The following is a 16,123-nucleotide window of genomic DNA, read 5'->3' as shown; positions in this document are numbered from 1 at the left end:
AAGCAAGCAGCAAGAGTAATCATGGATTACTAGCCAGCTATATTTACCAACACACAAAGAGAATTTTAAACAGTTCAGATTGGACAGCTCTATAAAAACCAAAAGGACTGAGACTACTCAGCATCTGCAGAACGTGAAAAAAATTTCCTTGAGTCATTAATGTTAGGTGATGAACAGGACTCATAGTCAGCTTCTGATTTACAGCATCTGTCCTCAGGCTTATACACTGGCTAGTAGGGAGGCCCCACTGAGAACTCTCATTACTGACGTGACACAGCAGGCAGCTTAGACTGTGGAAATCGGCCAGACAACCTGCATACAGAAAACAAGCATGCTCCCTCCATCATTACGCAGAGCGTAGGCTGGGAGGGCCCTTGACATTTGAACAATGCTCTTGGTTATGTCAGCCACTCTTTTTGCAACCTGCAAATGTGGAACCAAAAAGAAAAAAACCCTAAACCAACTTCTTGACTACTTAGGTTTTTCTATGGAGCCTTAATTTTCTTTAAATTTTACAAGCAAGGAGCTACAATATTTAATATCAATAACTACTGTCTCATTTTACAGATATGTGTATTGGTATGAACATTACTGATAATCTAGTTCTCAACTACTGATTGCTTGACCTAAGACAAGTTACTTAATTCTTCCTAGATTCAGCTCCTTCATTCACGAAAAGCAGAAAGTAGTAGTACTAAACCCGATTGTTGTTCTGAAGATTGAATGAATTGATGAAAAACACATAACACAGCAAACAGAGTAGGCATTCGATTAACATGAGCTTTGAGTAACATATTTTCACTACACAACATATGCCTGTATTTACCATACAGGCTTATTGTTTACTATCCACTGAACTGTATATTATATATTATTATATAACTATATATATAACTATATATGTGTGTGTGTGTGTGTGTGTGTGTAGTATTGTCTAGTGGAACCCTTTCCTTTTATATATGGAAACTAAGAGCCAAAGGCAGTTACTTTTCTAAGATGGTTCTGTTATATTTAAAAGAAAAGATTGCACACATTTGAGGTGAGTACAGAAAGAAAGAACTCTAGAATCTTGAGAGGAAGTTAAGAATCATAAAAACTTCATCATTGTCTGAGGTTGTTAGTTTCTAATCCTTTGAAAACTTCTGAAAAGTGCTTTCAGAAATGGAATAGAGCCCAGTGACGAGTGGCACTGGGCAGAGAGCTACAGCTTCCCTTCTCTCCTTCAACACCGATTTCACCTTCCAGCGCCTAACAAGCCAATCTAGTTTAGTGTAGGCTACTGATTATTTTTCAGTACTGTAAACTCTGTATTTCTCATGTCTTTTTTTTACTTGGTGGATTATTTCTATGAAACCTTAATCCCAAACTTCTTTACTACGTGGTCAAGAATATTCTTTACTTGAATCTAGCAAGTCTTTAATGAGTAGCCCTTGTATATTGAGAGATAGGGAATACAAAAATGAATGATAGTTTTAATCAGGTACCAACAGACAACTGTAATACAATATGATGACTAAAGCTGTGGAATGAAGAGATTTAGTATTTTTTTTTTTTTTGCTTGTTTAGATAGTCTGGACTTTTAACAGGCAATAAGAATGGAGGGAGAAAAAAAATTGTTAGTGCGAAGAGCAATGAAGAATGGCACCACATAAACATGCGTGATGCTTGGGGCATGACTGAAGAATGGGGGCGGTGAGAGTGGTCAAAATGATGCTAGGGACAGGTCAGTGATGGCCTTCAGTGCCCGAAGCTGGGTTTTTTACTTCATCTCAGTAGGTCACTGAGGGTTCTAAAGTAATAACAGGATTAACTGTATTTTTAAAGACCTGAGACATTACAGCATGTGCTAATAAGCATAGGGGAAGTAGTGGCTGTTGAGCCCGATGCAGTGGGTATGTGATGAAATGTGAGAGCTAATATGAACATTAACTTCTGAAACTACAAGGAAACAAGCCCCCTAAAGACCAGATCCACCCCTCAACATAATGCCATTATATCACTGCAACCGGCCCCCTTGCACTCCCGCAGATGATGATGAGATGAACACACTGGTAATGACACACCCATCAGTCCTCAACCACATCCCTTCCTTAAAACTGAATTTGCACAATAGCTTTTTGAAAAGCCTGTCACTCCTTCAGTGTTGCCTCTCTGTTGCACTTCTCCGGGAGAGCTGACATTTTGCTGATTCCTCATCAGGCTGCACCTCCTGCTGAGAAACAGATTGGTGAGGGATATACATCTCTCTGCTGGAAAGGATGGGAAATGTATTATTTAAACACAATTTACTTTGTCTCAACTTTAAAATCAGATTTAGGATTGCTTCAGAGAGGTTAGAAGCAAATTATTACATCTCACCTCTTTGTCTTTGGGGATGCTTAAGGACTTTTGTTTTCCTAATAGTTTTTTGGTCTGTTAGTTTTGTTTTATTTTGTTTTATGGATACTTTTTCCTGCCGTAGATCACTGTCTTCTTTTCTACAATGGTGTGTCATAAAGGAAATACCAGCCCTTGTTTATGGTAGACGTGTTGCAGGAAGTTGGAAAATAGCTTAGGAGTTGTTTTAGGAACAAATGGTTCCTCTAGATCTGAGTCAATACTCCTAGAAATGAATTTTAGAGTAAAAGAGTGAGGAAGCTGTGTCACAACCCAACCTTTTGTTTTGTTTTGTTTTTAAAATCTTGAATCAGTTCAGACCAACAACTGATTTCTGTTTTAAAAATAAAACAGACTAGATAAATAGTACATTTTTTGTTAGTTGGAACTATCTGTTGGTTAATTTAATTCAACCAAAAAGGTCTAGTTTAGAAACAGCAAAGCAAAACCAACATCTGAAAAGTAATCATTGCTTAATATCAAAAGAGAAAAGTTTAAGAAATCATTCAGTATGTTCAGAATATAATTATTTGATGTCCAATGGCATGTTGGAGCTGTTACTACCAGCTCAGAAAAGCCACCTGTTAAATGTTCAGGAATTCTGCAAACCCGCAGATGTCACACTGGTTACTTGAAATTGCCGTAGTGGGAGTATTACACTGTGGAAATCAGCAAACGCTACAAACCAGGGTTTCTGCATTTCAGAGAACCATTTGTTGAACATTTACCAGTGTAACTCTAGAGGAGGTTCACACTGGTATCCAATATGATTTTCGCAACACTTAGTGCTGTTTGATCAATATCATTTCATGATGTTTGATCATATGCTATTTAAAGCATAAGTTGTATTTGGAATTAGTATCTTCTTTCTATTGTCTTCTTCCCATTCTCCCTAATTTTCTCTGCTTCAGTAGGGAAGAGGCATACTGGTATATGCTCATGGAAAACATGGCAGAATTCAGAGAATCAATAGTAAAATGACTGAGGAATAGAAAAATGGGATTTCTGAAGAGAGGGAAATGAAGTGCATAGGATACATCACTATGTGATTTTCTTTAATGTCTTTAAGAGTTTTAGTGGGGCTACCAAGCTATGCTCAATATTCACATCACGTGAAACAGGAGGAAAGAGTCTTAAATTGAAAGAGCAAAAAGTTCAGTTAGACTGAAGGAAAAACATCTTCAGTATTTTGGGAACAGTCAAGGCCCTCAGATAATGCTTTAAAAATAGGCGATTATCTTACTTAGATATCTAGACAATGAGTGATCTGAAGACGATGTATTTCTCCCCTTGACTGTTAAGGGGAAAAATGGTAAAGTAGTAAATATGGAAAAGACAGAAATGTATAAAGGAGAAAAATATCCACCCATAGTCTCACCATCTAGAGATGGCCACTGGCAACAACTGCTGTTCTTGCTACTGCAACTATCCATAATATATATGGATACATGTTCTCACAGATTTGGATCATTCTCTATACGCATCATTTAACATAAATTTAATGTCAATTCTCCTGACGTTATACATTCTTCTAAGACATAAACTTTGTGGTCTCAAAATTGTCCACTGATGTGTTATATAATTTGTTTACTCATTCTCCTTCTGGTGGTTTTTAGGTTGTTTCTCTTTGGCATAAAGAAAAACTAATGGTGGCATAAAGAAAAAAAAACCTGGGACCACTTTTCAGATTATTTGGGTAAAAGCCCTGACATATAAAACTAAACAGAGATGGAACATTCTTATAGGTGTGAGAATGCCTAGGAAGCCACAGCTGCCCCCTACTAACTCCACGTTGCTTGGGAAGTGGGGAATGGGATGGGATAACATCCATAAACATCCATAAAACAACCTACCATAATCCAGATAGTTTCCAGCACAGTGAAGTAAAACCTGTTTTTTCAAGGGATTTTTTTCCCCCCAAGTACTTGTATTTAAAACTTCCCCAAACTGGAATTTATATAAAGCCAATATCCTTAGAAATAGCTTTTTGGTCTCTCTTGCCTCTAAAACATTACCTTGTATAGCCTATAAGTATTTTTACAGTTCATTATGCAAAGTAAGTGGGTTTTTTAATTCTGTAAGCACCGTAACAAGATATTTAGAGAAATGCTGCATGTTTTTCTCTCTTTTTTTTTTTTCAAATGCAAGCCCCTTTTAAAATGCCACACACATTCTTTGTGGAGTATGCATGAAGCATTTTTAATGAGTCCTGTCCTTTGGTTCCACACATTTTCCTAAATATCTTATTATGATGATTATGTAATTTGTGTTTGTGTCTATGTATGTAAGATCAAATAATAGCATGTAACACTAAAATTGAACTGGACTGCCTATGAGGGAATATTGTTGCTTATTCAACTGAACATACTATTTCATTTACCAAATTGCCAATAAAATTCTAATACTATTACTCATCATTGAAAAATCTCACAGGACTATCAGGGCATATGCTCCTGGGGTGTGAAATTCTAGAATGGAAGACTTGTAACATAACTATTAACATTAATATTTTAAAGAATGAGCAGTTTGTCTTTTTCTTCATTTGTTTTTAAATAGTCTATATCACCTGAGAGTTGGAACAGTGTAAATTTTATCACTACTTGCTTAATAATTATTCCATTAAAATTGAGTTAGACAAGAGAAAATGTCACTTCACTGTGGAAATAGCAGTAACCACCTTTTGAATATGTAAATTTGTACCTTTAAGCCTTTTTTTAAAAGCAAACAGCAGGTTCAGGATAGCCAATGGCTGCTCAGGCAAACTTTTATACCATTTGAAATGCTTGTCAACAGTGCCAGAATGACAGTCCTAAAGTTAAAAGTACCTAGTTAAATCCAGGGAAACTGTCAGGCAGAGACCCTAACCTATTACTTTTGCTTGAGGGTTACCCTTAGGGTCAGTAATGCATTTCCTCTGAAGATCACATGATAAGCTAAGTGCCAAATGCTATCCTAGTGTTACATTTCATATTTACATTTAAGCAAATACATTTATTTGGTGGTTGGTTTACGGAAAGCTCAAAGCACTGACAGCTAATTCAGATCACTCCTCACACTTCAAAAAATCAGAGACAATCACCAACAACAGGCTTTTGCTAATGGTAATGTTCAAAATATCATCATTATCATCTAGCCCACAGCTTCCCTCCAGTTCTAAGGTTACTCTGTTCCACTATAGATGGAGCAGAGATGGTAATACAGGCAGGGTTAACAGAGATTACGTAAGAATCACGAGCCCAAAAGGAGATAGCAGGTAGTGGTTCTACTGGCTCTGTGAAGTGGGTTCAGTTTAACTCATCACTTTTTATAAGTCTATAATTTGTTCCCACTCTGACAAGAATGATAAATATAATCTAGCGGATTCCTAAAGTGCCTTTCTGTGTAACTTTAAAGAGTATACTGTGGTAAATGGGTTCCGAAGATGACTGTAACCATCTGTCCCAGCTTGCAGGCTGTCTGCAATGAGATGTCGCTGCTCCTCTCATCAGACGTAGAGTCACTCTTCTCCCCTTGTATCTGGCTGGCCTGTGGCTTGTTTTCACTGAAGAATGTGGCAGAAATGATGATGTGTGGCTTCTGAAGTTAGGCTTTTCGACAAGTTATAGCTTCTGCTTTCACACTTTTGGGATGCTCCTTCCTGGATTGTTGTCTTCAGACTGCCATGCGATGAAGAGGTCCCAGCTAAACGTGTGGAAATGCTGTGCATGGGGAAGGCCAAGTTCCCTAGTTGAGAAGCCCTGTCAGGCCCAGTTCCCAGCTGATCTGCTGCCTAGCAGCAGCCACGAATGACTCCAGGTGAGACCACAAGGAGAACCATGTCATCAACCCACAGTATCAAAATAAATAATAAATCATTTTTAAAACTACAAACTATTGGGATGGTTTGGTGGACCACAATAGATAACTGAAACATATACATGACATAATGTCTCATAGAGCAGTTCGAAATTGTAAAAAATATTTATAAACCTAACACCTTTATTGACTTTGCTGGTTATCCTGTCTAGGTTAATGACTTACTTATGTTACATACAGGCTTTTCCTGTGTGACCAGGTGGACAGTCACAGTTTCCAGTTTTTTTGTTGCACTGACCTCCATTCTCATAGGGTCCACAGGAGAAGTGGCACTCTGGGTCCCAGAGGCCATCAGGGAAAGCTTGTAAAATAAAAAGAGAGAAAAAGAAAGGAGTCAAAATCCTCAAGATGCCCCCAAGATTTCTGCTATTGCCTAAGTGAGGTGGAAAAGTGTGCCTGTGTGTGTGAGTCTATGTATGAATGACTGAGCTGCAAAGGAAGAAACCTTTCTATGGCCTCTAAGGATTTATAACACTTCCAAAAATATTCGCTGAAGAAATCAGCATGACGCTCTATCTTGTCACTCTGGAAATACAAATACAGGGGTTAGCTTTTTGCTGAAAATGTGGTTTTTCAGACAGCAACAATGGAAGCAATTTTGATATATATTTTTGGAGGCAATTGTACAGAACAAAACCTGAAAATGAGATGTAATTTGTAGAGGAAGCTTAGGAGGTGCCTTGTTTGGGAAGTTGTCCCCAAATGGTTGCATGTTCTCCAATCTTTGCTTTTTTTGTCAAACAGAATAATCACCCCAGGAGTTGTAATTTGTGTATTTTCTGGAACTGTACAATACGTAAGGTGGGGAGAGGGGAGAGCATGCTCTGTTGAATGCCCTTTCTTTGACCTGGAGAAGGGGCCCCTAAGGACTCAGCAGGAGGTGTCACTGCAGGTCCTATCCCAGAATCCACAGGACTGGAAACCTGGTAGAGTGTTCTCTGAACACAGGCCAAACGGTGAGATGTTCCTATATGACAGCTGTAAAAAGTTACATCAAATCAAGCTGGGGTGTAAAGCATTTTCTTGTCCTGAGCAGAGGCTCTAAATAACAGAATTATTTTGTTTTCTGGGATGTTCATACTGTTCCTAGCTATTAACTGTTGACCATTAGTCTCTGCCAAGAATTTTATATAAATTAGCTCACACTTCCATAAATATTGCCATATGACATGAGCAACTTTATTTTGTTTTTACACAAGAAACTGAAACTCTCAGAGGTAAACTGATTTACTTTGGGTCATACACTTAATAGCAAAGTCAGGATTTGAACCCAGATCTTTTGGCCTCTGAAACTGGTGATTTCAGCTATTACCCCCAACTCATGCTATAATACTAGGCTCCTAGCATCTCTCAAGCCAATTAACCTGCTCTTAGAGACCCACCAGAATTCAAAATTTGAAGTTCATTGAATATGGAACTACTGCAATACAAGTGTGTCCTTAATATGACACAAGGGTTGAAGAGGCCTCCTTAGATGGATTCAAAGGTCTCAGTGAGCCAGAGTTCTCCACATTCAGCAGTCTGCTTACAGCTGGGGTCCAAAATACCCCAGGCTACAAACTAATCAAAACAAGGCAAAGACTAGTTATTTTTATTTTTTTGCTACTTCACAAATTAGTGTAGAAACCAGTTCTTCTACTCTTAGAACTCATTGCTCATGGGCTAAATAAGATCTGGTGCTGATTGTGGAGAGCACTATTCATTAGTGCTATTGAAACAATTTGCAGTCTTTAATTAACTATTCATCTGCAATCTAGACACAGGTCTGGAGTTAAGATTTTTTTAAGATATGTCTGGCTCTAGGAGCACTTGGGCTACTTCACTCTTTAAAAAAAGAGAAAGCAAAACAACAGGCCTGATTTTCATCATGACACAACTTAGAGAGCTCTTTTTCCTGTGATTTCAGTTGTCAATCATAGCAATCTCATTCACCTGCTCCAGTCTGATTCCTAATTTCATTTTGTGGTTAGACAAAAATATCAGAATTGGACAAAGTTATCTGATTGAAAAATTGCATGTTTTCCAGAGATTATGGTGACCTCTCTGTTTTGCTGATTTACAAATACTTTCAACTCATTTTCCTTCACAGTGGGAATCTCAGAGGCACTTCCAACATAGTAGATTCAGCAGCTACTTTAAGAAAATGGTATCAGAATAAATTAAATATACCCAGGTGTATGTATACAATGTTGTCTTCTCCTGAGTTGACTTCCAGGGCATGACTTCTCTAGGTAGGGGAAATGAATAAGGGACTGCCTCTAGGCTTAAAAAGCAGTTGAACCTGTAGGAGGTTTAGAGATTTGCATGGGACCCACTCACATACCATATCAAACACATTCATGTGATGTCAGCATTCTGTTTCTCCCAGTTCTTTACTCCTTTGCCTAGAAAGTCACAATCTAGCTACCTAATAGACCTCTCCCCACGAAGTCTAGGTGGACATACTCCAGGTCCATAGCCACAGGACAACATGGAAGAGTCTTACTCTCCTCAGTCAGCTTCAGAAAAGTCCTGCAGACCATGCAGAGAGACAGTGCAAGGAGTGATACGAGTACATGAGGGTCAAAGACGGCCTCCACTCCCAGTACCTGACTCTGTACCCGGACCCGGCAGTATTATGGTTTCCCTTCACACCTATTCATTCCTCTTGGTTTTAAATAAGATGGCTCCTTAAGAACAGGGCAAATCCTACCATTTGCAGCAACATGGATGGAGCTGGAGGGTATTATGCTCAGTGAAACAAGCCAAGCAGAGAAAGAGAAATACCAAATGATTTCACTCATCTGTGGAGTATAAGAACAAAGGAAAAACTGAAGGAACAAAACAGCAGCAGAATCACAGAACTCAAGAATGGACTAACAGGTACCAAAGGGAAAGGGACTAGGGAGGATGGGTGGGTAGGGAGGGATAAGGGGGGGAAGAAAAAGGGGGGTATTAAGATTAGCATGCATGAGGGGTGGGAGAAAGGGGAGGGCTGTACAACACAGAGAAGACAAGTAGTGATTCTACAACATTTTGCTATGCTGATGGACAGTGACTGTAAAGGGGTTTATAGCTCCCCTGGTATAGGGGAGAGCCTAGTAAACATAATATTTGTCATGTAAGTGTAGATTAATGATAACAAAGAAAAAAAAAAGCAGTTCCTGTGTGGTGACCTCCAATGAGTTCTACACAATGGTATAAAGGGCATATAAAAGTGTAGGCAAAGGGTCTGTTTGTGTTTATACAGAGGATCAAAGCCTCATTTGGCTACCCCGAAAATGAACTAAGATACGATATGAAAAAGAACTTCCAACATCAGCACTCTCGGGAAGACTCATGCCAGAAGATGATCATCAAAAAACCCCAACAAAGATCCACGCACTGCTACAGCTGTAGATGCACTCATCCCACCAGTTCCTGGACTTGCCATGGGAATGAAGAAGGAGATATCTAAGCTGGCCTGTGCATACAGTAAAACAACAAATTTGACTGGATCTATACTGTTGGAACTCAACCAAGAATTAGGAGAAGTGCAAATTGTAGCACTCCAAAATCTTACAACTACAGACTATTTACTGTTAAAAGAACATATGGGATGTGAACAGTCCCCAGGAATGGGTTGTTTTAATTTGTCTGATTTCTCTCAGACTGTTCAAGTTCAGTTGGACAATATCCACCATATCATAGATAAGTTTTCACAAATGCCTAAGGTGCCTAACTGGTTTTCTTGGTTTCACTGGAGATGGCTGGTAATTACAGGTATGCTTTGGTTACGTAACTGTACTCCTATTATGTTAATGTGTGTGCGCAATTTAATTAGTAGTTTAAAACCTATACATGCTGAAGTTACTCTACAAGAAGATATGTGAAAGAAATAATCAATCTTCCCAGGTTTTCTTCCGACTGCTACTTCTATAGCTTTCCTTCTTCCTACCTAATTACAACCCTTAAATAAAATTCGTGCCACATATCGAATTTACCGAGTATCATAATTCTTCCAAGTGGTAAAGATACCTCAAGACAAATGCTGGGCATAAAAGCCACAGGGCATAAATATGCAAAGAAGTAAAAAGCTAACCTTTTCAAACAATAAGGCTTCTCTCTCACTTACCAACTTTACATTTCCCTGTATGGCCCCGGAAGATGACTGGTTAGCCAGAGACGGTAAGATTCCTCAAGGGAGGAACAACCTAAGACAGGCGCAGTCGCAGGGGACCATCAGGTGAGAAATTGGGGATCAACAGAGGTGAGGCTTAGAACCTCACCCCCCCCGTTCTGAGAGGAATCTTCTGCATACGTGGATGTTTTATTGCCCTTGTCTAGCTTGGATTAACACATAGTCTACAGGCACACACCTGATCATCTACATTTGCTCTCTTACAACACTAAACTCTGTTTTCTACCTTTATCTCGTATCTACCTACCACTTCAGCATTTTATTAAAAATAATAATAATAAATATATGTATAAATATATGTGGTATCCACATATAAATCAAGTATAAAAATCAAATGTGTATTCATATTTGAACTGACTGTTTATAGTTCATAATGCATGAACAAAACCGAAAGTTTCTGTGATGACTGCCCTTGTACTGTTCACCATGTAACTTATTCACTATGTAAGAATTTGTTCTCCATGTACGAACTGCAAGGGGACAGCTAATAGCAAAGGCTGAGAAGACAAGGTAAAATAACTTTATTGTCCTGTCTCTCAGTTTCCTCACCTGCAAATAGGGGATTAATAAAGCTTACGCATCTCCTGAGGACACTGGTAGATTAACTAATGAATGATCATATGGTGCTGAACAAAGGCTGTGCACTGCTATTAGAGAAGAAAGAAAATTCATCATCAGATTGTACCTTTCTGGCATCTGTTGCCTTGGTAACCAGATTTGCAGGTGCAACTGCCATTTTTGGTGCTGCATTCCAGGGTGTTCTCCTCCACACACTGACATTCTGAAGAGCAGCCAGCAACCTAGGGCCCCTTGGGACAGTCTTCAAGCAGACTGAGGCAAACCAGTCACCTGAAAACCACGCTTCGTGTCTTTTACATTGTTAGCACACAGGCATGTAGTTCTGCAGGCCCTGATTATGGGGAAACAAGCGGATCATCCTGACTGCCAAAAAAAATAGGGAAACAAATGTCTTTCAAATCAGGCAATTCATTTGCTTTTTGGCAACTGGATGTGAACAGTGAAGCCTGAACTACTTAAAAGGCTTTGGTGCTTCTGGGAGAGAAATTGCTTCTCAATGTGCTCCATTGGTGCCTATAGTTAATATTCTCTGAGGACTGCTAAGGCCTGCCAGGCCCCATATCCATCCTGTCACAGCATGGAGATGATGGACAAGCATTGATGTGAAAGCTTGCATTGTTTCCAGCCCCTTTCTTATATGGCAATTGGAAATAATTTTACATCATGTGGATGACACAGAACTTTTGTTGTGATAGCAGCATTATCTCGGCCACATCTTTGGCAAATGGTGCTCGCCTTTCCTTCATTACGTTCCCTGTGCCATTGAGTTTTAGAATTGGTAGTCAGCACAGGAATTCTAATTTGAAAAGTCCCACCTTTGCATTCAGGAAAACCTAGTCTTAGTTTTCTCTTTAAGAAGTTATTTATAGTAATTTGATTCCCTTTCCAAAATATACCTCTGGCAATTTTTTTCTCCCCCATTACAGATGTCCAATTATATATAAGATGACTTATCAAATAAAAGATCCTTCAAGTGCCCTCCAGGTCCAAGGTAATTGTATTGTATGCTTATATATGCTTTGCCGTCAAAAGCTACCTGGAAAGAACAAAATAAAGCCACTTAACTTTCTGGTGGATAGAAATTCTTAACATCTGTTAATATCCACTATTATTAGCAGAGACAATTTAAAGTAGTGGCTACAAAGGCACCATGTAGGGTGGTCCTTGGCCCAGCTGCCACGGACAGACAGAGTTATCCTGAAAGCAGAACAGAATTATTAACAGGTCCCCTTCTCACTATAAATAATATCCCATTTGGATGACAAACTATGCAATCCCTCTCTTATCCTTCCTATGCCTTCTGTATTTTGAGCCTCTCTGAGATCCACCAAGCCCCGGGGTCTCCCAGAGCTGTTGTCTCCCTGAGGGGGGCCCCTTCCTACTCACTTCCCTGGATCGACTTCTATGCACTACTCTTCCAGGCTCAGCATGTAAAATGGTGGGTCAGGGGACAAAGTCAGGCACAATGGAATGACAAGTGTGACAACTCAGTGTATTAAGAACATGTAACTATGGAAATAGGCTTAGAAAAAAAAGGAAAAGTAGATGAAGTAGCCACTTTTGGCAATCCAGTGTCTTTTCAGGGTTTGTTGTACATTGAAATGTGTGCTCTAAAATTTCCTATGTAGAAGTCCTTACCCCCATTACTTCAGAATGTGACCTTGTTTGGAAATTGTGTCATTGCCCATAGAGTTAAGATGAAGTCATACTGGAGAAGAATGGGCCTCTAATCAGAGATGACTGGTATCCTTATAAATAGGCGAAATTTAGACAAAGACTCACACAGGGAGAACCAGGTGAAAAGCCTGGGTCATGCCATCAAGGAACCATGAGGGGCTAGGGGAGAGGCTGGGAACAGATCCTCCCCTGGCGCTTCCCAAGGCGACCTGCCAACACCTTCATCCCGGCTTTCAGCCTCCAAGACTATGAGACAATACATATCTGTGGTTTAAGGTACTCAGTTTGTGGCACTTTATTATGAAAGCTCTAGAACATTAATATAAGGTTGCAAGCTCCTTAGCACCAGACAATGGCATTAACAAATGAAGCCTCAAGTCTAAGCAATAAGTGGACTACAGAACAGGAATACGTATTTTTTCATAAAGATGATCATATTCAAAATCTTAATCATCATCACTACCACATCTGCTCTTTAAATTTTAGAACAGAAGAATTATGATCTCAGTGTTTTTTGTCAAAATATCTAATATTACCTTATAAAATATTTAAAAGTTATTACTAAAAAATGGAGTGTGTCTTGTTACCCTAGAGGGACAATAATAGAAATGGTGTTATCTTTGTTTCTTAGTGAGTTTTCTTCTTGGTGCATCTTGGAAGTTGGTGATATTCTGAAACACACTATCGGCACCTGCACTGTTCACATTTACACGTGCCTTCTTCCCTTTTTATTTTGCTCATTAAGCCTAACCTTTCCTCATGACCCAGGTTCAGTTTTCTATGATACCTTCACTGGCTTTCTTATTGGAGTATTCACAATTCACTCTCTGTTTTCAAGGGGCATGCCCTTTATAAAATAGGTAACATCCATGCACATTCAACTAAAAATGCAATATAAGATTCTAAAAGATCTCTGTTATTAAGAAATGGGTCATGGAATTGTTAAGAGTAGGTACATAGCCAGACATGAGCAGGGAAAGGAGAGGAGGGCATTCAGCCAGATGCTTGTTAATATTCCACAAATTCTGTGTGAGCTGTTTCTGTGAGATGTGGAATGAGAATACAAAACTGGCTGGTTCCAACATGGAGGAGAAATTGACCCTGACTTCAACTCCACATACACTATACACTCACTAACATAGTAAAAAATCACACTTCCCCTTGCAATAAAGTTCCAATGGGGACCAAATACAGTCAAAAACCTCCCCTGTCCCACGTGAGGGTAGAGCAAGCCTGAACTCCAGCAAGACTCCACCTGTTCCCTTTGAAACCTAACCCCGCTTAATGAATATTCATTTCCCTTCATATAAAAAAGGCTCCTATTGTTCCCTTGGCAGTACCCCTCCGGGTCTGCCCAGGCCCCAACTCTCAAGTATGTACTCTTTCCTTGTTCTAAACTCTAAATCTCCAAATAACTCTTAATGCTCAGTGCCTTTTCTGTATCTGTTCTTAAATTGATTTTGCAGAGAGACCAAGGACCCACCTCTGGTAACAGTGTACTGGGGTCCACTCCAGAAGGATTTTCAGAGGGGGGCATAAGGAATAGGTGAGGAGCACGGTGGAGATTGTTTCAGGCTTATTGGTATTTGCCCACAGCTTCCAGATGGGATGGTCAGACCCAGAGCTGCCTCACTGGGAGAAATCCTAAAAGTTACTGATAGGCCGAAGTCCTTATTGATAATTGTGTTTTCTTACAACTTTTGCAAAATGAGATTGATGGTCAAATACAAAATGAACGCCTGTATCAGGCTTTTTAGGGAATGATACTGCTTTTCACTAGAACCAAAAAATAAAAGAGACTTGTTCTGGGTCATTGATATTGAATTCCCATAAAGTATCAAATATCCTTTTAAATGAACTATTAACAATTCTCGTTCAATAATTATGGTAAACACTAACTTGAAAAACAATGTAAAGAATTCATAAATATTTTTCTTTCATCAAAATCTAGATTCTGTAAATCTAGATAATGTAAATAAAGACTGGAACATAGAAATTGTCATATTATATATATTATATATGTGGTACGATGATAAAATACATAATGTTTTTTATTCTATTCCTTTGTCTCACATATTTTGGGTACTTTCTGAGCTTCCTTGTTTCACACAGGGAGCAGATTTAGTGCCTGTGACTCACTCAGATGACAAAATCTCCCACAGCGCCCTGGTGCACACAGACAGGCACCGCACACCCAGCGGCCACGGCCGCTGTCGGCGCAGTTACGTTCCTTTTGCAGTTCTTCCCAAAGAATCCTTTTGGGCATCCTGGAGGGCGGAAGGACAAACAAAGCAAATATTAACCCACATGTAGAAACTTGCTAGAGCTGTTGCTATATGAAATAAAGGGTTGACAAAAGGTAAGATGTTTCTAGTCTGATGGGGCTGAGTCTAGAGAACTCTTTCAAAAAGCACAAATGTGATTTTATGTCTTCTTCCTAAAATTCTACAATGACTTATCATTGCTGCCAGGTTAAAATCTCCAAACTTAACAAGAGCTACATGTCCCTGCACTGGCTGACCTCATGGTGCCATAATAGCTCCCCGACTGACCTTTGTTCCACCAGCTGATCTTCTTCAGCTTCCTCGAGGGCACCTCACTTTTTCCCACTTCAGAGCCAGGCAACATGTGGTTCCCTCAGTCTCACATGTCTCCTTTTTCGGCAGGCTTCTGCTCAAGTGTTAAGTGATACGTCTCTAGAAGATCCCCCCTGGCTTACACAGTCTGCAGTGTGCTCATGGTCTGACCTCAAAGCATACATTAATATTTAATTTGTAACACCTAACATTTGTAACCTAAGTCTGTTTTGAACAAGACAGTAAGTTCCACATGGAAGGAGATCGTAGTCTTATTTATTTAATATATATTTTTTGTTACCATGTAAAGCCTTCCAAACACTTTACATATATTAACACACACAAACACTTATGTGCCTGTGAATATATATAACATGTATATAAACATACATACATATGTATATGTATATATGTATATATGTTTATTGTTATAGTGCATATACACATATAAATTCATTAAATGAATAAACATTGTTCAAGGGGATGAATGACTGGGATGCCAGCATGAGCCTTCCTGCACCTCTCAGAGAGTAGAGTAAACTTGGTTTCTACATCTCTTATTCTGTGATCTCTGAGAATCTAATAAACTCCCATGATTTCTGGCAATCCCTGAAAACCTATATCTTCACTGACTCCGTCTTCTGTTCTTGTGCCTATATAAGCAGTTTCTTTTTTTGTGCTTTATCAACTCATGCAGAAAATGTGGCCCTTCCCTGGTTTCCCTGAAAAATCTACACACATTCAATGGTATTCTGTCAGTTTTTTATACACCATTCCTCCTCTCTTTTCCTTTTTCTCTGCTCTCCATTTCTTCACTAATTTTCATCTCTTTTCCTCCCTGGTTTGCCCAGGAGATCTTTTTTTCTTCCTTCTGTTATGCAGAAAAAATTAATTCCCCTAA

The 16,123-nt window shown here is 39.1% G+C and overlaps 1 protein-coding gene across 1 annotated transcript in view; it reads right to left on the bottom strand.

Moving 5' to 3' along the window:
- Positions 1-5,265: 5,265 nt before the first annotated feature.
- LOC118918991 (EGF-like and EMI domain-containing protein 1) overlaps positions 5,266-16,123 on the bottom strand; it is a 532,060-nt gene continuing 521,202 nt past the window's right edge. The window contains 4 exon segments of the mRNA XM_057488470.1: positions 5,266-6,532; positions 11,076-11,210; positions 14,786-14,872; positions 14,875-14,913. Coding sequence (XP_057344453.1) covers positions 6,402-6,532; positions 11,076-11,210; positions 14,786-14,872; positions 14,875-14,913 — 392 coding nt within the window. The 3' untranslated portion in view covers positions 5,266-6,401.

This window comes from Manis pentadactyla, chromosome 1 (assembly GCF_030020395.1).
Source record: "Manis pentadactyla isolate mManPen7 chromosome 1, mManPen7.hap1, whole genome shotgun sequence".
NCBI classification, from domain to species: domain Eukaryota; kingdom Metazoa; phylum Chordata; class Mammalia; order Pholidota; family Manidae; genus Manis; species Manis pentadactyla.
This window is presented reverse-complemented; position numbering and strand designations above follow the sequence as displayed.